Below are 27,822 nucleotides of genomic sequence, written 5' to 3' on the forward strand. Positions count from 1 at the left end.
CAGAAGGAGCATGGTTTGAATCGTGATCTCAGCCCAGTGACAGGGATTTTGGCTTTCAGACATTCAAACTGTGAGAAAATAAATTTCTGATGTTTTAGCCACCAAGTCTGTGGTAATTCGTTACAGGAGCCCTGGGAAACTAGTATCAGCAGATGGGCTACAACTCCATTCGCCATATATCATGGTTGAATTACAACCACAAGTAGGCTACAAATACAAGAATTCAAAAAGATCAACAAAAGCATTCTGTGAAGAACACTTGGCTATGCAGAACTTATAGTGTACTGTATATCTTATTATTTGTATTTTCTATGCTATACCTCTTTTAGGTCAGCACAATTTAGAATAGCCCTGTGTGAGAGAGAGAGAGAGAGAGACCAGATCTGTCTTGTATCCTCAGCACCCAACACAGAACCTTGCACATAGTAGGACACTCAAATGTTCTGAATGAATGAAGGAGACTTTGGGCCTCAATTTCCCCCCAGTTCAGTAGGGTTAGGGGAATGGAATGGGCTCCTCAGGAAGGCAGGGCTGGTGCCAGATGCTGTTAGAGCACCTACCATGGGCAAGACTGGGCTGGAGGCAGTCAGATTCAGGGAGTCAGGTACGGGGGACCCCCAAGGGCTTGGGGACTACTCAGAAAAATAGCTTAGTCCAGAGACAGGGTGTCTTGGAACTGCTGTGCAGAGACTGAAGCCAATGATACAGCAGGACCTGTTAGGGCTAGAGCCCCTTCCTGCAGCCTCTCCTGTCCCTCATTCCTGCACAGCAAAGGGCCTTTTTCCTTCAGGGACTAGAAAGAGCCCGAGTGTGGTTTTGTCACAGTTACAGTAGAGTCCCAGCTCCCCAGCCCTCCACATAAGCCCCCCATTTTTTGCCTGAGTCAGGGGCCTGGGCAGAAAGTGGAAGATGCCCTGCTTCGCCACGTAGTCTGGAGGACTTTGAGCAAGTCCTTCTCCCTCTCAGCTCCACTGCCTCCTCTCTGGGGCAACCGTGGCCCCGCCCACCCTGCCCAGTGGCTACCCCTGCAGGTCCAACTAGTCACAGACCATACGGAGGCTCTATCTCACTGCCCTTCATATCCTCTCACCAATTTGTAGGACTAAGCCCTAGCTGGTCACTTGCTCCCTCTAGATTCTCTCTTCTCTCTTAAATGGATAGTTAAGGGACTTGCCGGGTTTCTATTGCAAGAATTTGGCCAGACTGGTTTGGGCACTGGAAGTGCATGAGGGAGACTCCAGACTAAAGCTGACCAGAATCTGGCAGCCAGGACCAAGATCTGGAGGGACTAAAAACCCTCTGGGCCGAACCCCAGTCCACCTAAACACGTCAGCCTCATGCCTGTATCTGTATCCCACAATTCTGTAGTACATCTTGAAAGCAGGGACCAGAAGCGTTTTGCTTACTGTTGCGGCCACAGGGAGAGCTTGGCCAAAATACAGAAGAACCCAAGAACTGTTTAATGAGCAAAACCACTTGCCTACCTTTTACAAAGGCCAGGCTCTCCCCATGCTCACGTTGTCCCTCCTTCACTGGCACACAGCCTGTCTGATCACACCCAGGAGGAAGGGCTTCAGAACTCAGCAAGGTGTGATCCTGGTTCCCGTAGGCCCACGGCGTCCTGGGCACCTGGACACACGGTCCATCCTCCTTGGAGTAGGAGAGAGGGCAGCAGGCAGAGGGCAAAACCACCTGCAGCCCTCAGCCCTACTGTCTCCTGTGGGGCCCTCCCTGGTAGGCAATGAACGCTGGCCTCCCCAGCCCAGGTTCAGAGTTAAGGAGAAAATAAAGGGATTAAGGAAGCACCAAGTCCTCTCTTATGACAGTATCAGACAACTGTTTCAAAATATATTAGATTTGGTTTTTATTGTAGAGCACACATATCAGGGCAAAGTGCTGCACACACAACTACAAATCATTTTTGGGAAAAAAGCTGTAAAAAAAATAAAACTGCAACTGCTTTAGTTATGCAGTCCCGACTTGAATCCACGCTGGCAAAGGAGTTCCGGCCCCTGAGAAGGGCTTCTCGATGGTGGCTGCCCCAGATTTCTGCAGCCTCAGGCCTGGGCCTCTGTAAGACAGGGCACAGGGCCCCTGGGGTGGTGGCAACCTGGGTACTGGGAGGGCCTCTGCTCTCAGCAGGCCTGGGGCTTGGCCCTGGCTGGCAAGGAGACATTCCTAATGAATCTACATCATCAGAACCTTGCAGCCTTTGAGGATCTGAGTAGGTAGAAACTGCCAAAGACTTTATTTTTTCCTTTTATTTCTTAAAAGCCCCTTCCCAGCTCCCACGCCCCTGAGGCAGAGGAGGCACCAACCCAGTCTGCAGTCCTGAGCTCTGGCCTTGGATGCATGCTACAGGCAGACGGGGGAGGGTGGGGGTGGGGTGGGCGCCTTCCTATGGGGATGACACGGAGAGAAGGCCCAAGCTGGCCAATGTAGGAGAATGGAAAGGGTTAGGAAAAAGCCAGGAGACCAAAGGAAAAAAATAAAAACTCAAAAACAAAAGAAAACAAAAACCCTACCACACACCACAACAATTTTCCATACCCCAAATGCTAGACTTGGAAGGACACCAGTCCCTCTAGCTAGAAACAATTCCTAAAACTGCCCCGACATGGGAAGTCTAACTGTTCCGTACAATCACACGCATATGCTTGAAAGGAGCAACCCACCAAAGAGGCGTGCCCTCAGCAAGAAAGGTCAGGACCGCTGTAGCCAGCCCCTCGGCGGCCCAGGGACCTGTGGGCAGAGCAGGCCAATGGGCGTGGAGGAAGCCCGGGGTCTCAGCCAATAACTTTGGGGTGGCACATGACTGCTGAAACCTCCACCCAGTCATTCTGAACAACTCTGCCGCAGGAGGAAGAGGGGGTTTGCGTGAGCTTCCAGGGCCTGGAGAGCGGGTGAGAGGTGGGAGGACAGCAGGCCTCCCGCAGAACCAGCAAGGAGCACGAGACCTCAACCCAGCACGCAGACATCAGTGGGAGGAGAAGGGGCAGAAGACTGAATTTCATTTACAACACTGAGAAGATTTACATTTAAAGCAAAACAAGAATTTTCTTAACCAAAACATTTTGTTGTTTTTAAATAAACCCAGCCTGACACAGCCCCACTTGAGGACAGCTGCCCCTCACACCTCAACTGGCCACTCCGGCGTGAGCTTCTGTCCTCTACAGATGCCAACAGCCTTTCCATTTTGGAGGAAAACCAAGAACATGAGAATCAGGTCCCAACCAATTCTGTTCTTCAGCCTTAACAGGCAGCAAACCCAAGGAAAAAAATGTAAGGATCAAAAAACAAAAAATGAAAAATAAAAACAAAAACCAAAAAACTGAAACGAAACAAAAGGAGAGGGCAGCTACGTGAGGATCAACCAGAGTTCCCAGGAGGGCGCGGCAGGCTTCAGTGCCTCCGCATCTTCACCTTTCGGGCGGGGCTGCCTGCTGCCTCCGAGCAGTCCTCCCCAGACTCATAGGACTTGCGCCAGTAGTTCTCAGAGCTGAAGCTACTCCTCCGACGGTGTGTGGGCAGCAGCACCGAGCGCCGGTTCTCTTCCTTGTCCATTTCCAGGATCCGAGGCCTGCGAGGAAAGGGGTGGATGCAAGCGTTACCTCACACCCACCTCTGTGTCTGGGTGGAGCCCTCACCATCTGTGGGACGGCTCACCCAGCTGAGTGGTTCTGTGTGAGGGGCAGTACTGGCAGAAGTACTGGCAGAAGTACTGGCACTGTCTCTGTGCCCAAGAAGTGCAGTGGCCATACCTAGTCTTTGAAACACCTTTCAATCACCCCGTGGGGCCTGACTCTGTCCAGTACCCTACGACACCACCGTGGCTGAGACGCCAGACGCCAGAGAGGTGGCGGCCTTCCCTACCACAGCCTCTTAGACCCTGCACAGTCCTGCCATCACCTCCACTTCTCAGTCCCCGTTTGCATCACCACGTAGCTCCTGCCCACCCCTACTCTGCTCACTGACTCCACTAGGCCCTGAAACCAACAAGCTCCTTCTGCCTCACCGTTTCAGCCCAGTACTTCTGGTCTAGACCGGCCTTTGCACACGGCTTTCTCCTTCTTCTCATCTCAAACACTTCCCCAGAAACCTTCCTGAATCGTTCTGAAATGGGTCCCTGTCCCTGGTCTACTATCTTTCAAGTCCCAAGCTTTCCTTCCAACATTTAAACACAACCACAAAAGCATTTGGGCAGACTGAATAAGGGAAGTCATGGGAAGGCCACGAAGCATTCCCACTTCTCAGAATCTCGGCCCAATCCCTTCTCTCTGTGGGGTACACGTAGTTGGTCACAGGTTAGGTGGGAATACCACCAATGCCACTGACCTAGAGGAGGCAGACGTAAATCTCAGAAAGGTGAACAATGCCAGACTCCTAAGCAGCTGACCCAGGCTTCCCCACCCATCTCACTCTGCAGCCAGGCCAGGGGGCTGCTTTGCTGGCCTTTGTGGAAGGTTTTAGGCTGAGTACCTGTGGGCAGCATCGGGGTCTGCCTTGCGATGGGACCGCTTAGGCTTCAGAGCAAGGTCTCTGTTATTTCCTGATAGACGATCTGAAGCATAGCTGGGTGGTAACACGGAGCTGCTCAGGGACTTTGTTTCCAACCGGGGTGCGTCTAATCTTGTCCTGCAAAGGAAACACGCATGTGGTTATCAGTGGGCCTCTGGGGAGGGTATGGGCCCCATCAAACCAATTCTCTCTCTGGCCAGAGAGGGGGGGTGGCCAGCAGTCTCTACTCTGTGCCTCTGTCTCCTCGTGGTTCAACTAGGTCTGGCTGACTTGCAAAGACCCTCCATCTTAAGTTCGGGCTTAGGAATAGGACAGGAACACTTTTATGTGGAAACCTCTAATGATAGGGATCCGCTGCCCCAGGGGAAAGATCCAGGGCTCTCTCTCAGATGGACAAGGCAGCCCCACTCACCCTACTCAGGCCCAGAGGGTTCTCTAGGGGCATCTACTCCACCTGCCAGAGTACTGAGGACCCTAAAATACTCTAGCAGATGTCTTCATCCTTCCCGGAAATACCAAGACAGGAAGGAAAGTTCCCCTGGTCTGAGCCTATGGAAGGAAAAAGAGACTCTCCTACACTCTCACACAGGAACACTAAGACTGTGGCAGAGCCAAGAGAGCCCAGGCCCAACTTAACATTCACACACTTGGCTCTGGTCCTACCACAGCCACCTGGCAGCTTTTGCTGGTTACAGGATGCTGACCAATCCAAGGCCAGGGGGCTTTTGAAGGCAAAGTCCCCACCTAGCACAGAGTGTGAGTTTCAAGAAACACACTGTCCAATACAAGGAGAACATGCACGTATGGATGGGGAAGACAGTGATGGGGGAGAGAGATGAGGAAGAGAGATATGGGGAAGAAGGAGATGGAGAAGGTGGGCAGGGAGGTAGTCCAGGGCAGTGATCTGAGTCCTTTACGAAGCCACGCTAGGAGGAAGCTAGCCTGGGAAACTTCAAAGAAGCCCTGAGGCTTCTTGGGTGATACAGAGAAGGCTGGCAAGTCAGGCTGGTGGCAGCAAGGGACAGGAGGAAGCCTGGGGTAGGGAGTGATGGGGACACATGTGGTAGAAGGCCCTGAGGCACCATTCCCAGAGGCAGCTGTGCACAACGTAGTCACCTGGTTCTGAGGAACGTGCTGTGGTCAGGGCAGAGCATCCTCACAATAACACTGCAGGCAAGACAGCAGGAGGGAAATCCAAGAGCTGCCCTGGCCTAAGCCACATGGTGTTCTTGGTAACAATTGTACCCAAACCCCACAGGTCCCCCTACCTACTCCCACTGGCTGGCCTGCTGTAAATAGATGAGGAAAACTAGGTCGGAAAGGTGATGAGTCACAGGTCCTGGAAATCATGGGGAAAAGGTTTAAGCCCAGGTGAGACGCCAAGCCTGCCAAGCCTGACAAGCCCGAACCATAGGGCTTTGACCCTAGGCAGGGGCCTTTCTTTTGAGGCCAGCAGGGGGCGCCTTCTAGCTGGGAACCAATGTTCTAACACCCTTAGGCCCAAAGTGGTAGGCAGGCAGGACTACTTTCCCTGCCCCTTTGCTTTGGCCTCATGGACCGGGAAGCCAGAGTGGTCCATCTGTACTGACAGGCTCACCAGTCTCAGCCTCCACTCTGGGCACTCCAGGCTCAGGGAAGCAGGACCTACCTAGAAACAAAAGGAAGAAGATGCAGCACTAATGGTGCCTCTTAGAATTCAGGCTAGTAGTCACCCCTTTCTGGGCCTACTTCTCCATCTAAGCAAAAGAGGGAGAAATGCGGCTGGCCCTAGGAACTCTTTCAGTTCTTAAGGCTCTAGAAACCAAGTGGCCTCCTTCAAGGCTAAGATATTTGAGAGGAGTACCAGGAAGAGGTGGTGCTAGGTAACACCCAGACATGAGGGTGGGAATTAAAATCACCAGAGTCCCCAAGGACCTCTTCTTTACCAGGTCAGGCCTCCCCCCACCTTCCCCCCCCACCCCCCCACCTCAACCCTCCCCGCTGAGAGGTCCAGGTGGCAGAGATCAGACCAAATGAGACACTGGCCATTAAACTTGGCTTAGAGTATTCTAAGCATGTGAAGCTTTATGGAGTAAAGTCCCCCTCTGGCCCTGTGGAGCTACTTCCAACACTAAGACCCCTCAGGTACCAGGAGCACATGCTCAGGACAGGAAAACCCTGCAGGATGAAAAAGCCCCAACAAAGCTCTGGGGGCAAGGTTTAGCACCCTGCAGTTGTTTCCTCAGGTAAGTGAGGGATGGCAAGGAAACCAAGAGCAGGGCCACCAAAGAGAGCCTGGCCTGCACACCTCTGAGGTTGGAAAACACGAGCACATCCTGCCACGCAGGCACAGCTGGCACATACTGGTCCCTGGAGGGGCCTCCACCCTTCCTGAGCTGCCTTCTTGGGCGGCCTGTCTGCGCAGCCAGGGACAGTGGTGGTGGCCTCTCACCATGGCTGCAGGACCACTGGAGAGGCTAGGGAGACAGGTGGGACCAGATGAGACTAGAAAGGCCAAGGACATGGACCGGCTCTGCTTCTAACTGCCTGAAGGAGGGGAAGAGAGTTGTTCCTTGTACATGATAGTTCCGCTGCCGTCAGGAGGCACCCTCGAAGAAGAGTTAGTAAGAGGTGACCCTACCAAAAACCTTGCCTCCTGGACCCACCTGGGGACATAAAAGTGTCTGGGGCCCTAAAGTGCTCCTGACACATCCCCTGAGGCTGTTACAAGTACATTTCAGAACAGCTGGAGAAGTTCTTGCCCTCCCTCCACTCCCAAAGAGCTACCATCCTGCAGGAAGCCAGGATAGAATAAGATCCCAAATGCAGAGCCCACTGGTAGCTTCATTTCTGAGCACATCCCTCTTAAAAGGCAGCTAACTTCCAAGAAGCACCCTAGGTCCCTCAGGATTCAGCAAACAGATCCATAAACTTGAAGTCAGGAAGCCCAATTCTAGCAGTAAGGGCTAGGCCTGGGCCTCCTCAGGTGGCAAGAGGAATGGAGACTTGCCTTGTAGATCTGAGTCAATATCCAGGGGTTACAGTTACAGCAAGGCACCCCAGGTAAGTGAGGTCACCCACGTGTCGGGACAGCCCTCAGGACAAAACAGGGATTGGGTCCAGGTACAGATAAAGCCAAAACAAAGGGAGGATGACAGCATTAATGTTAACACATTAACACGTGACCTAAAGGGAAGGAGGGAGTTGACTGTCCCAGGAGCTCCCCTCCTATTCCTTTATCAATCACTGAATGAATACTCCAGAGAAGCCACTGAGGAGGATTATTTCCACTGTGGGGATGGGGAAGCAATGCTAAATCAGAGACCAAATCACTGGCCTAAGTCACACAGCTACCATCCCATTATGGCCTCTGAAGCCCAGGTGGGCTCTCTGTACTACGGCAGAGAGCAGAGAGCTGGCCAGGCTGACCACCATTTCTGGGAGAACAGCAACCAGTCTGCACCTCAGGCCTGGATCCCAACCATCCCACAACTTCTGGCTCCACCCTCACGCCAAGCACCCCTGTGCTTTGTACAAAGTGGGACTTTCCCATGGGAGTGAAGAGGCAGGCAGCAGGCCTGAGTGCCCCCTTGTCTACTAAGTGATCGGGGGCCTCTAGGTCTAAGCTCTAGCACCTCTGAGAATCAGATTCCCACACAACCCCAACCTGTACCATTGTCTCTCTGGCAACAGTACCCACCCCCCATCTTCCACCAACCTCCCTCCAACATCACACTTCACTCCCCACAAAGCAGCTCTGAGACAGGTGTAGAAGCCTGCTATGGTCAGGAGGGCCTAAAAGGCACATGAGGCATATATCCTGAAGAAAGGGGTTCCATACCCAGGCCTGCAAGATAACCAGGTCCCAAAGACCTCTCCAAATCATTCAGTCTAATGACCAACATGTCACACCACATACTTGCAACCCAGAGCTCCGGGAGCCAGGGCCCCCCAGATGACAGACAGACAAAGGGGCCAGCATCATGGGTGATTAGGAATCCCCTTGTTCAAGCCTAGTAAGCCTTGATATCATCCTCTAGGACACCAGATAGCCAGACAACAAGCTTGCTTTCCCAGCCTGGGCCAGTGAATGACGTATTTCCAGGTTTCCCTCTCCTCACACCTTACTTCGGATAAACAGTCTTCTTCATCCCCTACCCTTGCTTCATCAAAATCAGAGGGGAAGTATGGTGAGAAAGGGGCTAGAAGAAGCAGACACAGCATTCTTGAATTTAACCATCCCTAGCACCACTGCTGCCCCAATTTACAGGTGAGAACACAGAACTCAGATAACCAACCTGTATTCAGTGAGGAAGGGGTAGAGCCAGGCCAGGAGCCTAAGCCAGTTTCATGCCCGGGTGGTCTTAGCGCCCCCTCTCCCCCTCCCCACTGTTCCTTGTGCAGGATATACATACACACATAGACACACACACACTCACTGGACCAGGAAACAAAAGTGGGTTAACCCTTGGACCAGGGGCCATGAATCATGGAGATAGAAGCCACAGCTTGGGTCTTGGTGGGGGCGATGTCCCAGGCCTAGTCAGGGAAACCTAGAGCTAGCCACCCCTCCCCATGCCCAGAGGGACAAAACCCAGAAAGAACCCTCCATTCTCACCCTCCACTCACACACACAGAATCTCACATTTGGACCACTCTGTTTTCCCGGACAGTCTCCCCCTGACCCCTGGACCCCTTGGCCTGAATGACCAAATAAACCGTTTAGCTCACTCAACCTCCTACAAACAGTCTCTCTCATGCAAACCCCACACTCCACTGCTTACTGGCACACACCAGCCTTGGTTAACATTTGGCAAATAAACCTCTAGATGTTCTTCCCAGCTTCAACCCACTCTAAGCCAAGCTCACTTGACCAAAAGCAAAGAAGTGGGTTATTTACAGTCTTGAGCCACTTTATCTGATTGACTGGAGAACCATGCAGGAATACAAGTCTTGTAGGCAGATTTGGGACAGCTGTGGGTACCTTCTGCAGACCAAGGGACTGGATGCCCTGGCCACCAAATGGAAAGCCCTGAAGGCCCACAAGCCATCTCCTGATGATCAAGAGTTGATCTAAGAACTCCTTCCCACACTACCCCTCAACTACAGAGAGCCTCTATACTTCCTGCCTTCTAGCCATTTTTGCCTGCCCAGCAATTTCTAGCTTAGGAGCCAGATCTACCAATCCTGTCCCAACCCACCCCCGCATCCCACTAAGCTGGATTTAATTTTTTAATTAAAAAAAAAATTTTTTTTTTTTTTTTTTCCGCTGGGTCCCAGCAGACCTCCTTTGTGCTTTTAAGACAATGCTTACTTTGCTTGTGGTGTAATGGCATGCAAAATGCCAGCCTATTATATATCAGCAGACCCAAGTACAAGGCCTTACTCAGCCATTTATGGTTGTGACCCCAACAGACTATAACACTAAGCTGCAGCCCATGGATTCCACTCATGTGGAAGCTCTCAGGTGGTCACTCCCAGCCTCCCAGTCCTCCCCGTGAGAAACGATAGTACCACTCACATAAAGACTTGGCACCAATCCCATTCAAAGGTGCTGCATTTTGTTGAACCAAAAAGCACCTGGTGGCCAACCACCCATTTCCCACCATGAGGCCTTTAAAAGGACTGTCCCAGCTCTGACTCACCTGAGCTGGTGACAGAGCCCCCCACCAGGCTCTCCCACAACAGCCTGTGCAATTGTTACCCAAACTGAAGAGAAGGCAGGACTGGCTCCATCCCCCGTGCTTCCGAGAAGCAGGGCCAGGATGCTCCCCTTTTCATCTTGTCACCTACTTGTCCTTTTCCAAGACAAGCCTATACAGCTACTCTGGAGCTGCTCCTCGTTCACCTGAATTGTCCTCCTCTGGTACTTCCTCTGGGCCAGGCCTCAATGCTGGGCCCAGATGACAGGGATCTCCCACCCCCACAGAATACAGATTTTGGAAAATCACAACAGCAAGCATATGGGCTATAACGGTCTACAGCGGCGGGGAGGTGCACTGAGAGAGCTGCAGGTATGTGTATGAGGCTTCTTGCATGTCAAAACAGTTAATACCTGAGCCTCGAAAGATGGCTAGGTTAACCAACTTTTAGCATATGCACATGGGTCATTTGCAGGGTAGGAGGAGGACGATAGATGAACATGTTAGATGGGATCAAACTGCTGCAAGAGCCCAGGATGCAAGTCCATGGGCCATACTAAGAACTGCAAGTACGTTAATATAAGTGAAAACTCCAAGAAATTAGGCTGGGTGGATAGGCAAAGCCCAACAAGGATTTTACCCTGGGCCTCTCATCTGGTCACCTGAGTTGGCTCCCTAAAGTTCGGCACTACTCTAGCTCAGCTGCCCTGGGGGAGCTGGGGGCTACCCTCCCACTCCTCTCCAGCCCCCTCATACCAAAGCTCTGTGCTTCTGCTCTCTAGCCCAGTCTATGGCGGACTCCTGGGCCCATTCAAGTCAAAAGGTCAAAGAGTACCAGTCACCCACAACAGTCATTCTCCAAGGTCAGACCACTGCCAGGGGCCCCACTGGCCAAAGAGCTTCCAGGAGGACCTGTTAACTCCGTAGGCTCCCTAGCTACCCTGAGACGCATCTGACTCAGCCAACCTGGGATGGCAGCCTGGTAAGTCAAGCATGGAAGCCATCATTCAAAAGGAAAGAAACAGCTGGAAGAATGACCTCCAGCTATGGCTACTTCCATGTGCACCTCTGGTTAAGATTTCCTGGGGATAAGCTACTATGAGGCTTGGAGGAGCACCTGGCAAGTTGCTGCTCTGGTTTTACATCACTCTGGGAGTTCCTCTCCAAGTGCCTGGCCTAGGTGGATCACTTGTCCCAGCCTAAGAAGAAATGAATGCATAGAAGAGGCCAGAAGGGAGCTACACTCTGGGCTCCATCACTTCTGTGTTCTGGGTTTTGGCCTATGCTGGGAACCACAGGAAAAGAAAGCAAAAAGGCAGATAAAAACCCCTTTTCTAATGAATTCCCGGAATATTCTTAGGCTAGAGGGGAGATGCTGCCAGCTCCCAAACAGACCCATGTCTGGAGCTGTCACATGTGCCTGGTGCTCTGCAGGCACCATAGGCTTGTCAGTTTTGACTTGACAAAATGGCAGAGCCATGCCAAAGAGACTTCATCACCACATTATTCTGGAGTTCTGAACCCAAAGGGCCAAGATGCTCAAGTTATAGACTGAAGTTAAAAAGATGGCTCAGTCTGTTAAGCATTCAACTTCAGTTCAGGGGAGATCCACAGTTCAGAGGTTCGAGTCCCGCATTGGGCTCTGCGTAAAAAGCTCGGGGCCTGGGGCCTGCTTTGGATTCTGTCTCCCTCTCTCTCTGCCCCTCCCCCACTTGCATGCTCTGTCTCTCAAAAATAAAAATAAAACAAAACAAAAAGATGGCAAGCCAGAAAGTAAAGACATAGTTCAAAACAAAATAAAACAAAACAAAACAAAATGTGGGGCACCTGGGGGGCACAGTTGGTTAAGCATCCAACTCTATCTCAGCTCAGGTCATGAGTTCATGAGTTCTACCTGTACATCAGGCTCTGTACTGATGGAGTGGAGTCTACTTGGGATTCTGTCTCTCCTTCTCTCTGCCCCTCCCGTGCTTGTGCGTGTGCTCTCTCAAAATAAATAAACTCAAAAAAAAAAAAAAAAAAGGAACACAACTCCTAAAGCCCCAAGCTGGAGTAATTTGAGCATAAAACAAATACCCGTAAATCCATATGGGTATAAGTAAACGAATAAAGAAAAAAAAATATACAAATAAGAGAGAAGAAACAAAATCTTCCTGCAGAAGAATTCCAAATAACTTGTGTAGCGATTCCCCCCCCAAGGGAGGTGGAGCTAACTCCTCACTCCTTATTCATGGGCTGCAGGTGGTGACTTCCCTCCTGAGACAGGGGAAATACTGACTTTAGAGTGCAGAGAACCGGCGAACACAGCCTCAGCCAGATGTGCGAGGTCAACATCAACAGCGATTAAGTCCTATGCCCTCGATAGAACATGAAGAGAACGGGGCTTTACCTCTGTAGATTCCCTCCCCCAAAACCCTAACCCCAATCTAACCATGAGAAAATGGTTAAATTCTAATTGAGAGATCTTCTACAAAATACCTGGACAGTCTGTTATCACGAATAAGTTTAAGAAACAGTCATAGCCAAGAAGAGCCTAAGGTGACATGACAACTAAACGTAATGTGGCACCCTGGAACAGAAAAGTTATACTACGAAAAAAACTAAGGAAATCTGAATAAAGTAGGATTTTATTAAAGTATCAATACTGCTTTTTTGACTGCAATGAACATATCGTACTAATGTAAGATGGTAACGACAGAAACAGTAGTATGAGGAGACTCGCAAAGAGACTCTACTACCTTTACAATTTTCTGTAAATCTAAAGCTATTCTAAAAAATTGTACTTAGGGGCGCCTGGGTGGCACAGTCGGTTAAGCGTCTGACTTCAGCCAGGTCACGATCTCGCGGTCCGTGAGTTCGAGCCCCGCGTCGGGCTCTGGGCTGATGGCTCAGAGCCTGGAGCCTGTTTCCGATTCTGTGTCTCCCTCTCTCTCTGCCCCTCCCCCGTTCATGCTCTGTCTCTCTCTGTCCCAAAAATAAATAAACATTGAAAAAAAAAAAATTTAAAAAAAAAAAAAAAAAAAAAAATTGTACTTAAAAAAAAAAGACAGTAAGCTATAAGACATCGTGTTCCAGCCGGGGGGGGGGGGGGGGGGGGGGGGGCGGGGCGGGGTCCAAGCATTGGTTCTGCTTTCCTCACTGATGTCTGTACAACCCTGGACAATCATCTAGCCTCTCAGGACCCCGCTTTAAAGACAGACTTGTCTTGACCCAGCATCTGCTTAGCTCAGTCCATTCACATACCTCACGAGCAGAGAAAAAGAAGCACTGAAGAGGCCAGGTCAGTACATCCCTGACTCCCCGGCCAGAGAGGAGGGACAGTCACAAGCCATGTGAAGGCTGAACACTACAGCCTAATGCCCCACCTTTGTTTTCTCTTCTCACTCCCTGCTCCTCCTAGAAGTGAAAACCCAGGCATTTTTAAATCAGGCTGCTAAGGCGCAGTCTAAAAATAACCAGCAAGAGCACATGTGACAAATCAGAACCAAGGAGATGGGGAAAAAAGAGGCGGAGGGAAGGTCTGGAAGAGGGGTCCCCAAATAAGACTATGCCTATAAACACTGGGAGCATGTGCTTTTGCTCAATCCCCGACTCCCAAGTTAAGCAGCCACAGAGCTTAATTTTCCAATGAAAAAAACCAAAACAGCTTTTTCCTCACGGAATTAAAAAAGTATGAAACCTTATAGCCTTTTCCTCTCCCAGGCTTCATGCTGCCATGCTACTGATAAAGAGGAGCCAAGTTCTAAGGGAAACCAGACCTACATCTCCAGACAGGCCTGCAGGTGCCAGACAACGGGACACTTACTTCCTGAGGATGATGACCGCTCTGCGCTCCTTGATGTCCTGAGGCCGTATGCAGTGAGTGATTTCATCAGCAGCATATCCACTGAAAATAAACACAGAGCATATGAGCTTGGAAAGTGAACAGACAACCAAAGTTCCTACAGGGTAAAGAGACAGAAATATGGTCCAGGTCTTAATAGACACCTCTACCCTATTCTTTTGAGAGGTTCAAGGATCTACATGGAAAGGGAAATAACCTCATAGGCTCTAGCATGATCCACTCAAGAACAAAACCTGGGATGAGGCAAAGGCAGGCTTTGAGGCAGACACCAAAGCAGGAATCTCCCCACACAAGCCAGGAGCCCTTCTTTTAAAGGACCCCCAAGATGGTACACCTTTAGTCACTTCGGAGGCAGCGAGAGTGACTCAGGCCAGACCTTGGTGAAAAGACAAAGTGCATCTCCTCCGCTTCTTCCCTCCCTTCCCCCTACCTTTAGGCATGAAGAGGAAGCCAAGGAAGACACTGACAGCCCTGAGTCACCAAAGAGAACTAAGGCTGCAATGTTCAAAAAGAGAATTTGTGTACTTGAAAACAAGCTTTCAAAAACCTCCATTTGGGGGGATCCAAAATCTTGAAGACAGCTGTGTTTGGGATATTTTAAGAATTCCCATCACACTCAAATATCTATTTATTTTCACCAAGTTACACAATTTTTAAAACTGCTTAGACCAATGAATGTGGGTAGATGACTGTCCTCTTCACAGCTAACATCTTTCCGATTTGAAACCCTGGAAGCAAACTCAGCATCCTGAGCCTCCTCACATGCCCTCACCCAGAGGCACTCCCACCCCAAGTTCGTCTGCCGAGCTGAGGCAGCTCTACACAGCCAGACACATGCTCAGGCACAGGCCTAGTGGGAGGTGAACACCTTCTTAGCCTGCTCTTGCTCAGCATCCCCCTGGGCCCCCCAGACCACAAATTTTCCTCTCCATGGTTGTAACCAGCTCTCTTAAGGGCAGCTATAAAGACACCTGTATAGCTGTCAGAAACACTGCAGGCCAGGAAAGAACTCCTCAAAATGGCCAGACTGCCGCAATGTGGGCAAGAACTAGAAGACAAAAAAAAAAAAAAAAAAAAAGAAGAAGAGGGAAAGCCCTCTGATTTGAGGCCATGCTGGGAAGAGACACAGAATCTTTACCTTAAATATTTCCCCTCCAAGCTCCTCCTAGGCCAGAGGTTTTGAGGGTTTTTTTTTTTTTTTTTTTTTTTTTGTGAACACCAGTCCTAGGAGAGACTATGGACAAACATCCACAGTCAAATCAGTTTGAAAAATATTGAAGAGTTTAGTATGTTAAAGAATCTGAGAATTACTATAGCAAAAGAATCTGCTGACTTTGTTTAACTGAGCACTGACCAAGAACCTTCTCTCAAATAACACCTATTAATATCTGCAGGCCTACAGGAATGCCACAGGGAGGAGCTGAAGAGACCCAAGTTAAAACCTGAGTTTTGTCACCTTCTAGGCTTTGTGACCTTAGTGAAGTCACTTGCTGGGCCTAAACCTGTTTCTTCATCTGTAATAAGGACAGCAAGTTTCGGGTGTTCACTTTGTTATGCTTTAATACTTAGGTATTCTTTTATGACTACTAATAACAACAAGATTTATTTTTTTTAATTTTTTGAGAGAAAGAGAGTGTGTGCAAGCAAGGAGAGGGGAAGAGGAACAGAAGGAGAGGGAGAATTCCAAGCAGGCTCCAAGTTCAACACAGAACCCGTTGTGGGGTTTGATCTCATGACTGTGGGATCAGGACCTGAGCCGAAATCAAGAATTGATTGCTTAACCAACTGAGCCACCTAGGTGCCCCAACAATAACAAGATTTTAAAGGGGTGGACAGAATTAGAATTCCCTTCCAGGCAGAATTAGAGTTGTAGGACCACGTGGTTGGCACCCCTGGAAGCTGTAGGGCTGCTGTGAGAATTAAGTTGGATAATGCAGTATGCCTGGTACTGCACTCCCATTTACCAAGCACGCGACCCAAGACAGAGGGCCCTGGACCACCCTGGGGCAAGCTAGAGACTTGGGCTCAGCACCTGCCAAGGAAATGTGATCTGGGTTCCTTTTGCAGGGATATGCCAGCAGAAGAGGCCTCATGGGTCCCATTCCAGGGCTAGGAGTTCCAGAGCTTGTCCTAGGCTCCTGTCACTCCACATTGGAAGAATGCAACTGTGGGTTGCAAGACTGTTCTGTATAAACACAAGACATCCCCAGAAAGAACTAAATCCAATTCTCCAAAGGTAATCCAAGGCACATTTTTTTTTTAAGTTTGTTTATTTACAGAATGAATGAATGAATGAATGAATGAATGAATGAATATGGAGCAGGTTCTGCACTGTCAATGTAGAGCCCAACATGGGGCTTGAACTCCCGGAACTGTGAGATCATGACCTGAGCTGAAATCAAGACTCGGACACTCAATCAATCGACTGAGTCACCCAGCTGCCCTCAAGGCACATTTCTAAGGCCTGAGCCTACAGTACTGGCCACAGGCAACCTACTGTTAACAAGTATCAGTCCATCTGACGTGGCTATAGGCACCTGGGGTCCTCACCTCCCATCTTCAACAAAGAACCATTTCCCTTAATGCAAAAGGAGCAAAGCCAGACGTTTGTCACACCTTAACTGCCCCCAACCTCCCAAAGGGCTCCAGGATGAAGAATAAGCCATGCCAGAATTCTGCCACTGAGTTCAGGCCTCAGAGGAACTAGTATGGAAGGAGGACTATACAGGCCCCCAGAAATGACCATGGCACTGAACGCACCCGAATGGCTCATTAGCACCGGTCTTCTAGAACTTCCTGGCAGCTGTGACATAGCCCACTGACCCATCCTCAGCACCTCAGGCTCCTCTAGGAGCAGGAGGCTCTAAGTCCTGGCCAAGAGAAGCTCTTCTGGTTAAACTTCAGCAGAAAGTGTCCAACAAAGACCACAGAAGATTATTCACTGCTAAGGAACCTACAAGAGAAACTGTCTGAAAGTCCCAATCTGCCAGCTTGAAACTTAATATGCTCTGGGTCCAGCCCTACCCTTGGCATGAAGAAAAGTTCCAGTGCCTCCTGCTCTTTTGTTTTCACAGGGAAGGGAGAAGAGGAAATACTTCATGCTGGTCAGCCTCCTGCTCCCTCCTGAGCCCTTTCAAGATCTCCCCACCCCACGTAGCAGTGACCACATGCCACAAGCATCAAGAGTGACAGAACCTGGCTCTGCCACCCAGTAGCACTATGCTTTACAGGAACTCTTGAGAGTTGCCCCCATCCCCCGCCCCAGGAAGCTTTCCTCAAATCTCCCAGACTGAGTTCCCCCCACACCATCCACCTACACCTCTCTACTATGTTTGGCCTCATGGAAATTGTGTTTTCTCTACAAGACAAAGCGCTGCAAAGGTCTTATTTATCTCTGCACTCAGTTGTCCCTAAATAAAATGTATGTTAAGCTCAACTATTCTCAGTTTCTACATCTAAAAAACAGATCTCACAGGAGATCCTTCCTTAGAAGATTAGATGGAGGTTAAATGAGGCGTCTGAAAAACTCTAAGGGGCTGTGCAGGACTGTACACCTCTCTTCTAGGAGACAGTTTTGGAGACTGTTAAGTTTTGGTTGTTAAGGCACATTTCCAAGATGGCCACCAATGCCCATCTACTCTGTGCCCTGCCCAGGACAGAACAGAACCAGAGATGGAGGGACTGGCCAACATCACCAGGACTGCCTAGTGACTGCCTCCCTCTAACTACAGCTACCTGCTCTGGGCAGCCCCCAGAGGTCATACCACTGATAGGCCTGCAGGACTAAGAAACTTAGGTTTTTGGGACAGCATGCCAGCCACATGGGCACAAGGGTGGGATTATGAGCTCACACTCATTATAACCAGACCCAAACTTCTGAAAAGACATATGACCTAACTTTATGAGAAGTCCTAGGACTTTCTGATACATAAGGAAGGTTGGCCTGCTTCAGATCCCAATTCTCTACACATCAAGGTATAAATAGATAGTACCTGAGCACAGAAAGCATCTCGTCTCCAGAGACACTTTACCTAAACTTCAAGCATTCAATAATGTAGGAAGAAATTCAATCTTTGGTAACAACTCTATGGCATCAACAGCCCCATTTTGCAGAGGAAAACTAAGGCCCAGAGAGGTTAAGAAACTTACCAAACGTCAAACAGCTAAAGTGGGGACACTGGAACTCTAAGTCCAACTCTGATTGCAGTATCTATGCCATACTGATTTTTGGTTTTTTGGTTGGGGGGAGGAAGTAGATAATGAGGAGTAGAGAGAAAAGCCCATCTGCGTTTTCTGATCACAAGGTCCAATCTGCCCTGAGGGCCGCACTGGCCTCAACAAATGACATTCACATACCCACCATCCCCAAAGAAGAAATCTCCAAAGATGAGCCCATGCCCCCAGACAGCTAGCACCATACCACAGCGATGGATGCACACTGATTGCCCAGGCCAGAAAATGGCCAGCTAGCCCTGAAATTTTTATGGCCTATTTACTTTATGCTTGCTCTGAGTTTCATGATTAAGCCCATGGTTCACCTGCTAGCTTCCTTTCCTTTGCTGCCTTCTGCCTTCTTGTTAGGCTTGGCAGAACGAAGGCCAGTCAACCCCCCTGGCCCAGGGGTCCTCCTGGGAATGCACAGCCCTGACTTCCTCCTAAGGTTCCTCCCCCTCCTGTGGAATCAGAAGATCGCACACAAGAGATGTGGCCCAGGACCTATCTGCCCTACTTTCCCAACTATTTTAAGCCAGAAAGCTAAATTCTGCTTTCAAACAGCTGAACAACATCAGCCCTTGGCCCAGAACGGACAGGGGTGCCCACTCCACCCGATATCAGTTATTACCTGGAAGTCACAGGCTTTGCTCACCTCTGCATGTGCCATGGTTGGATGGTAACAGTCATTTTCAGGCAGGTGGCTAAGGCCTAGGTCTCTAGGCATGTGACCACCACAACCACAGACCATGCAACAGTGATTAAAAGTAGCAGCAAGCAAGCAATTAGGCTTGAGGAAATTATTCTAATTAATCCAACTGAAATCTGTTTTAATCTGCCCATTCACCCTACAGAGAACAGGAGAAGGAACACAAGAAAAGGTGATATGAAAAAAAGATAAAAAGAGACTTAAGTCCCCAGAGAATAGCACTAAGAGGTGACCCAACTAGGCCCAACATGGAAAGGTCACAAAACAAGCAAACAAAAAACAACTGGGCTTGGAAAGAAGTTTGAAGCACTTCCAGAAGGGTCTATGAGGCCTTGCTCTAAATGTCCACATTTGGACACTGCTGAGTCAATGTTTGTCACACGCTAACATCTACACCGACAACTATTAAATATAAAACTGTATCCCTGCCATGTTGCCTCGGACGAGTGCAGACTCCACTGCCACCAACAACCAATGTCTGTGAGGAGAATTACTAGAACCCCTCTCTACCTACAGAGAACCACTATTTTCATCAGTCCCTCCCTTCCAATCTGCAGACTTAGGGCTCATCACTCTGGGCTGGGATACATACCAGAAAGTGACAGAAAGCATCCCCTCTTACCAGTTTGGGGAAGAGACCAAGCAGCATTTAAAGAGAATCACTAAGACAGGTGTTCACCCACCTGCATACCAAGTAAACTAGAGTGTTAAGTGAGCAGGTGCTGGAAGATTAAAATTAGCAGGGCATCCAGAACCCTGAAGCAGAGGCTCTCAACTGGGATGATTTTGCCACCCCGCCCTGGGACATCTGTGGTCATCATGAAGGTGATACTGGTATTTAGTGGACAAAGACCAGGAATGCTGCTAAACATTCTACAATGCACAGGAGAGCCCCCACAAAACAAAGACTCGGCCAGTCCAAAATGCCAATAGTACTGCTACTGAGAAGATCTGACCTAGAGCTTTCCCATGGCATGCCTCACCAGAATCTCTACTTCAGGTCCTGGTTGAATCTGAGGACTAAAGACAAATTCCATCAGCCTCAAGTCAGCATCCACCCGCCCCCCATCTTACCGATGGCCACCCTCTGGTACTGCCACCAAAGATGCCAAGCTCTCCCTGCTTCTTTGCTTGGTTAACTTCTAGTCGCCTTAGTGCCTTACTGCCCTCCAGTTCTATCTTTCTGCTTCTGAAAACTTCTAACACTACAAAATGGCTTAAAAGGTTCTCTGCCCTCCCAACTTCAACGTACTTCTGCAGCTACCTTCCTGGGCTTCCATTAAGCTGTGCACTCCATGAAGAGAAGAGCCCTGTGATAGGGTCCACCAAATCTCTAGCCCCTTCCCCCAAGAAGGAAGCAAGGAATCATTACATGGTTGTATATGAAAGCAAACACCCATTTAAGTGTCTACCCTGTGCCAGGCTCTGTATGAAACACCAAATCACCACATAGGCTTTGGAAGCTGGCATTAGCCCCACTTTACAGATGGGAAAACCAGCTCAGAAAACGCCCACAAGATCCCAAAGCAAATGAGAGCTGAGCTGGATTCAAAGCCTGGGGCAGCACTTTTCAGGACATGACTGAACCTCCCACATTAACTCCACAGCCAAGTCAGAATCCAGGAAGGGACTGGGAAAGCTTTAGGACTTTATTATTCCAAGGAAAAGATGAAGAGAATTTTCCTGATGATGCAATCCTGCTGATCACTAACAGACCTGCATTTTAAGAACTTGAAACTTCTGCTCTCCAATACAAGGGTGTGCATGTGCGGGGAGGGTGGGGGGCAAGGTCTCAGTCACAAACCGCCTCTTATGATCTCCCCATTACACACCCAACAACCACCGCTAGACCTCCTTGAGGATCCATGACTATGCAGAAAATTAATATCCCCTTAAGAGACTAAATGGCCTTTATGTGAGGTCCTTTTAGCATCAAGAGCCATTCTATGAAGTCAGACACCAAACTGCCCTACACAGCAAGCCACTTGTGAAGGTCTGCTCTGGAAATCCCATCTTAAAAGGCTCTGCTAAGACATCAATCTGGGAGCGCCACTTAGATCTGAGGACAAGCTTGGAAGCTCAAATGACAAAGGGGCACCTGACAGATAAATGGCCCTCTAAGTTTCAGATGCCTAAGGAAGCCAGAGTAGTGTTTCTGCTACCACTGACTTCCCAAACTTTCCCATCAGAAGACCTGGAGTATCGCAAAGCTCCGCTGCCACCCCCAGATAGAGAAGCAGCCTCAGCTGTTCAACTGAAATGAGATAGATGACCTGCCTCACGTTAAGAGGTCTCCAAAGACCTGCTTCTCCCCATGACCAGGGCCTATAGCACTGACTTCAAAGGTTAAGCTGCTCACAAAAATTTGGTGTGTCCTGATCCTGTACTAGAATTCAGTGGTCAACCAAGCTGCTTTGAGCAGCTGCAGTCTCGATCCCCTAAGAGGTTTTGGGGATTACTGAAGTACCATGCTAGATTACTTGTTTTAAGGCTGGAAGGGCTCTGCTTCAAAAAACATTTTCTGCTTCATATAAACAACAAAGGTGTCCCAGCAGGCAATCATTTTGGGGGGCCAGACTACGTAATTCTCAGCAGGATCTGGGGCCCAAAACAGGCCAAGAACCTAAGTTCTGTGTCTGACACAACTATAAGGCCAAATCCCAGGTAGAGAGATCCACTTTTGTTTCATATGGCCCCGGTAGCAGGTAACACATTCTTACAAAAGGCCGACGGGCTCTTCTGCAGCCGACGGGGGCGGAATTTTCAGTCTGCTTGCTGCACTCTATTTATGCCCCAACCACTAATCTGTTCAACTCCAGGGAAGTCACTCCCCATATTGGAAATAGAGAACGTGTACCAGTTCAACACTTTTGAGCACGTTCCTCTGTATTTTCTGTTAAGGAATCCTTAAACATTTCCTCTGTTTTAAAAAAACAAAAACAAAAACAACAGAATGGCAGAGTTGGAAAAGCTTTTAAATGGAAATTCAACTCATTTTCTTAAAAACAGATTTGAAAACAGAGGCCCAGAAAGGAAAAGTGACTTGCTAAAATCACACATAGAAAGACACTCCTAAAATCCTAGCCTTCTAGAAATACGCCTTTGCATTAATTCTTGATCAAGTGTGCGATCACTCCAAACCTGCCCTCGGGATACAAAATTCTGATTGGTTCCCTGACCCCTCCCTGCTTTCTTACTAGCGGTTTTAAACGCAGACCCCTTTCCTCCTCACCCTCTTCACCCCAAAAAGCAGAAGAATGGGTCAGACTGTAAAGTGCGGGCCATTTGCTGCTGCCTCCTGGGTGAGGGTGGGCAGCTAAGGCAGCAGGATGCAGGGCCGCCCCCTCCTCCCAGGTGGGTTACCTGAGCACAGTCACGCTTCCCCTGCGCACCGGCAGAGAAAGCACAGGTTCCGACACTCGGATAGGCTTGAACTGGAACTTGCAGCCGAAGCAGAGCGCAGAGTCGCTAAAGAAGGACACGGACACGATGGGGCGCTCGAAGATGTGGATGGGGTCCACGTGAGACACAATGCAGCCGCCGGGCTGATAGTCGTTGATGACGGCGCTGTTGACGAAGCCCTCGGGGATGACGCGGTGCTCCACCAGCTTCTGGATCACCAGCTGGTGCACCCACTCGGGGATCTCGTCCACATCGCCCGGCGGGTAGAGGCGCTCCTGGCCGGGCCCGCGCTTCTGCAGCTGGGCGCCGTACGTGTAGCCCTCGCCGAAGAAGTACTTGTTGCGCAGCGGGGCGCGGTCCACCGTGTGCTCGTTGTACAGGCCCTTCTCGGCGCGGGACACCACCTCGTCGATGCGGGCCTCGATCTTGGCGCACTCGTCCTGGCTGAACAGGCGCATCTGGCGAATGCCGCTCTTCACCTTGCGCGCCTCCTCCTCCTTCTGCAGCTGCTGCTCCTCGTAGTCGCTGCGCTCGGGGTCCGAGTCCTCCTGGTATTTGCGCTTGGCCCCGGACACCGGGTAAGGCTCGGCGGCGGCGGCGGCGGCGGCAGCGGCGGCTACGGCGGCGGCGGCGGCGGCCGCTGCCTCCCGGCTGCCCGCCTTATAGTTGTCCCGGGACGTCATGGACTTGAGCTTCTCACGCAGGTCCGTGTAACCGCTGGCGGCCGCCATGGCCCCCGCGACGCTGCTCTAGGGTCCGCCGGGGCGGGAGGGGCGGCCGGGCATGGCTCTCGGAGGACGCGCCCCGACGCCCCCGGAGGAAAGGGGTTCCTCAGCGCCAGGCCCCCATGCGAGGCCGGAGGGCCCGGCGGGGGGCGTCAAGGGGCCGGGCGCGGGGTCGGGCCTCAGGGGCGGAGGGTCATGCAGCGGTGGCGGCAACGGGGCTTCCTCCTCCTCCACCTCCTCCACGTCCCAAGGAGCAAGGGCGCCGGCAGCGCCTCATGCCGCGGAGGGCCGCTGCGGAGAACCGACCCGACTCCCAGCCAGACCCTCGGACGCCCGGCCCAGCCCGCACTTTAAAGCGCTCCTCACGACGTCACGGGCCGTCCGCCCGACGTCCGCCAGCGCCGCTCCTCAGCGGGCTTCTCAGCGCGCACGCGCAATGCCGCCGGCCACCGCGGCTCTGCGCGCAGCAAGCATGCGCGCGCGTGTAGGCCGGGTCACCAGGGGTGCCGGGCGCAAGCGCAGATGGGGACCGCTCGGCGTCCGCCGCCCCTCCCCCACTCACTGAGGCGCTCCGAGGGAGCACCCTCAAATAGCAACCTGCCTTCTTGTCGTGCCACCTCCGCGACCGAAGGGCTCCCTCCACAGGGGTGCGCTCACGCTGTCAACGCTGTCGCTGTGCTGCGTCACGGCATTGTCTAAATGCTCGAAAACGCCTCAGCCCTAAACGCGCAACCACCGGGGAACCGCCACAACCTAGGCTGCCCGGTCACCGCCCCCTTTGGCGTTTCCTGTTCTTTCATTGGGTCACGGGCCACGCGCTGGGCGGGCCCAGACGGTAGCTTCCGGAAGTTGGTTCGCGTTCATGCCTGTCAATCAGGCGGTCGCCTTGGCTACTGCGTCCGTCACTTAATTAGGTGCGTGGAGGGCGTCGAGGACCCCTGAAGGATGAATAGGTGGCTATGTAAGTGCCTGAATGGGTACGCCAACGGAGAAAAGCCCTCAGACGCTTTAGGAAACTTCTGAAACCAGCGGAAACTTCTCAAACTGCGAGCCCGAGAGCACCAGGCCCCATCTCTGAGCCCGGACGGCGACAGCCCCAGAAACTGCACGCACTGAGGGCGCACCTCCCTGCCCCCCCCCCCCCCCCCAGCCCCGCCGCCCCACCGCCCCGGCGCCCCACCGCCCCCGCCGCCGGGAGTGGACGTTCCACGAGTCACGTCCCGGTGATGGCGGGCGCGTGCGCAGCCGCGGGACGCGCGGGGATTCGGCGTAGGTCTTGCTTCGGGCTAGAGATGGGTGTAGGGGCACCTCTTCGGGAACGACCGAAGGAAACTTACGGAGACTAGTAGGCTCACGGTGAAGGCAAAACTATAGAGAATTACTATAGACGATTCAAAAGTTTCGCAGCAGTGCGGTTGGATAGGGTGCACGGCGTGAGCAAAGGGGTGGCAATTCCGCGCAGCGGGGGGGGTCTCCAGATAGGAGTTTCTTCTTGAAAACCTCCCGTGACTCCCAAGATCGCGTTCCTCTGTTTTGCTTGGCGTTCAAGGCCTTTGTTCAAGACCTTTCCGGCCTTGCCTCCTCTCCCCTCTGCGCTAACTCTGAGCCCCAGCCTTGCTCTGACGCTGCCTGGGCTTGCAGACATACTCCGTCACACCTCCTGGCCTTTGCCCAAGCTGTTTCTTCCTCCTGAAATGCCTGTTCCCTTCTACCCATCTCCTTCATTTTGATTTTTTGAGGCTCATCTCACATCCCTAGCTGACTTCCCAGATTCTCATTGAAATAAAATGCATCCTTGGTTTCATGATTTGGCTTCCGCATCTGCCTTCAACCTCACCGCCCCAGCCATTTTGCTCCCAGCCAGCGTCCGCACCCTCTCCACCACCGTCCCCACACCCCGATATGTCAAGCAACAGACTGACAGGCATGGGTTTGAATCTTGACCTCCTGACAGGCTGTATGAACCTGGGCAAGTGACTCCTCGTCTCTAAATCCGACTTCTGGTCTGTAAAGTGGAACGTTAGTACCCATCTCAAATGGTAGTTGTGAGAATGAAACACAGTCGTGTGGGTGTTAAGGAGACTGCGCATCGGTAGTCGGGTCTCAGTTTCCAAGCTGAAGCGCCTACTGGTCCGTGTCGGGAGATGGGGCATGTTGTAGTTACTCAGGCAAGGCCAGGCCATCAGGGCCTGTGAGATAGGGAATCCTGGACACCTGGTGCCATCCCCAGGCTCCCTGCTGGGCCACCTTCCAAGAAATAGCAGGTGCAAGGGAAAATGGGGCAGCCTCTAGTAAGTCCGGTTCTGGCTCTTTTCTGACACAGCCTAGTGGGGCGCTGGTGCTGGTGGTGGTGATAGGAAGGCAACTACAGGTAGTGAGAAAGTGGCCAGTGGGCAAGGCTGTGGTCAGGTGGCCTGGGCTCCTGCTCCAGTCCTGCCTGGGCCATACTGTGTGAACGCCCGCACAGGGCCTCCTTTCCTGCATGATGAGCAATTAGCCTGTGAAGGCTTGGGCTCTTGGAAAGCCCAGCATCCACCCCTAAACTGCCCTCTAACAGGGCATTGGACTCTCGCACACCTGCTTGACAGAGAGGTGACCATCTCAGTAAGGAGAAAAACTCCCAGCGTCTCCTCTGTGGAGCCCAGCTCCCCTCACCCAGGCAAAAATGAGGCTCATCTCTTCTCTAGGTCTCAACAACCCCTCCCATCCCAGGCACCTCATCCAAAACTTCCATGTGCTCCTTCCTGACTTCTAGAGCCAGAGCCCTCACCTCTCCGAGCCTCACAAGAGAAAGCACACTCTGGAGCCAGCCTGCCTGTGTTTGAATCTTGGCTAGGCTTAGTGGTCACCTGCTTCACTTCTGTGGGCCTCAGTTTTCCCATATGTGAGATGGCAAAAATAGTACCAACTAACTGGGGGTACTTGGAGGGTTAAATGGGTCAGTATATGTACAATGCCTGGTGCAGAGTAAAAACTCGGTAAGAACGAGCTTTTTAAAGAAAAAAATTCCTCCCCACCCCAGACATCTATTTGTATTTTATGCTGGACCCAACGATGACCACTTAGAAGGTATTTGCTCTAACACTTCTGTCAGTGTTTCCAGTTTCCAAAGAAGGGAGTAGAGGCTCACAGAGGGCAAGGAGCTTGCAAAAGGCCACAGAGCTAATCAGCAAACGTGGACTTTGAACACAGGCCTCTCTGGCTTTACAGCCTGGGCCTTCAACTACCAAGCCAAGATTCTCTCAATAGGCTTGTGGGTTCTGGGCAGCAGAGGCACCCCGAGGCAGGGAGGGGAGTATCTGGACACCAGAACCTGACCAAGTCTAGCCTATTGTTGCACACAGGGGTAGCAATGAAGTCCTTCTGGTTACTTTTTGGTGCCCAAATAAGGCACATCCTGTCACACCCATCTGGGACCTCAAGCCTTTACCAGTTGACTGTCTCAGACCCCCATGCCACCTAGACATTTCTCCTTTATTGTTCTCACCACACACTAGTCTGGGAACCCTGAGGCTTGGTCCCTTCGCTCTGGATCTCCCCACACTTACCTGGAGTTCCTGTCTTTCTGGGTCCTGGCCCAGACAGAGGGGCCTAGGACGCCTGGGGAACACACTAGGGGCTGACTCTTCCGTCACCCCCAACTCTCTCCACTCTGCCTTGTGGGGATTGTTACCTCCTTTTACAAGGGCCTGAATTGCTGATGCTATCATGAGTCTCCAGAACAGCTATTAAAAGCATGAGCCATGGGGCACCTGGATGGCTCAGTTGGTTAAGCATCCAACTTCGGCTCCGGTCATGATCTTGCGGTTCGTGAGTTTGTGCCCTGCATCGGGCTCTCTGCTGTCAGCGCAGAGCCTGTTTCAGATCGTCTCTCTCCCTCTCTGCCCCTCCCCTGTTCTCTCTCTCTCTCTCTCAAAAATAAATAAACAAAAAACAAAACAAAACAAAAAAAGCACGAGCCTTATGTCTTAAGGCCCAGGTCCTGAAATCCAAAAGCTCTGGTGTTCTGGTTATCCAGTGCCATGTACCAGGCCACCCCCAAAACTCAGACTTCAGTCACCTGTCCAGCTCACCAACCTGCAGTCTGGCCAGGGCTGGGCTGAGAGGCTCCTCTCTGTCCCACGCGTACCAGCAGGGCCCCTCAACTTCAAGGAGCCACTTCCAAAGGGCCTCACTCACATGGCCCACCTGTATTCTGAAGCCCACAAGGCCTCTCGCCTCTCACCTGGGCAGAGTGACTGTGGCAGGGGCAGCCCGATGGATAACTCACTCTTTCTGCCTCCTCTTTTCCACTTGCCCCATGTTCCCAATCAGCTATATGCACTGGACTCCTTATGTCGGGGCCAGGCTGCTTTCTGGGGAAGCCAGCCTGCCGGGTGAAGGTGGGACAGCCCTGCGGTATGGGCGTGAAGGGCTGTTCCTTGACCTTTCCTGTCTCGAGACAGCTGGATCGATCCCCCAGAGATAACAACTCCTCCGCACTTGTCATCACCAGCAGTGTCTGCACCACAGAGTTTCCCAGCTGATGCTACAGCAGCTCCCCCCTACTTTGGTCTCCCTGTCCCCTACATTCACTCTGCTCTGTGGCCGGGATGATCTTTTCAAAGTATGATCTGAGCAGATTCCCCCGTCTCCCACTGAAAAACCTTTGAAGGCTCCTTGTGACTCTTGGGATGAAATCGTACAACCTTAGTGTAGCCTGCAAGCCTTACTCAGTACCCCCTGCCGGCCTCTTCAGCCTCAAGTCCTCCACTGGTGATGTCCCCTCCAGGGTTTCTGCACATGCTGTTC

The 27,822-nt window shown here is 51.3% G+C and overlaps 1 protein-coding gene across 1 annotated transcript; it reads right to left on the bottom strand.

Moving 5' to 3' along the window:
• Positions 1-1,839: 1,839 nt before the first annotated feature.
• ALKBH5 (alkB homolog 5, RNA demethylase) lies at positions 1,840-24,054 on the bottom strand. Its single transcript, XM_047833100.1, has 4 exons — positions 22,268-24,054; positions 13,945-14,025; positions 4,480-4,635; positions 1,840-3,580 (listed from the first exon to the last, which is right to left on the bottom strand). Exons 1-4 carry the CDS (start codon positions 23,035-23,037, stop codon positions 3,403-3,405), a joined length of 1,185 nt encoding a protein of 394 aa, XP_047689056.1. The 5' UTR covers positions 23,038-24,054; the 3' UTR covers positions 1,840-3,402.
• Positions 24,055-27,822: the final 3,768 nt, after the last annotated feature.

This window comes from Prionailurus viverrinus, chromosome E1, assembly GCF_022837055.1.
Source record: "Prionailurus viverrinus isolate Anna chromosome E1, UM_Priviv_1.0, whole genome shotgun sequence".
Taxonomy (NCBI): domain Eukaryota; kingdom Metazoa; phylum Chordata; class Mammalia; order Carnivora; family Felidae; genus Prionailurus; species Prionailurus viverrinus.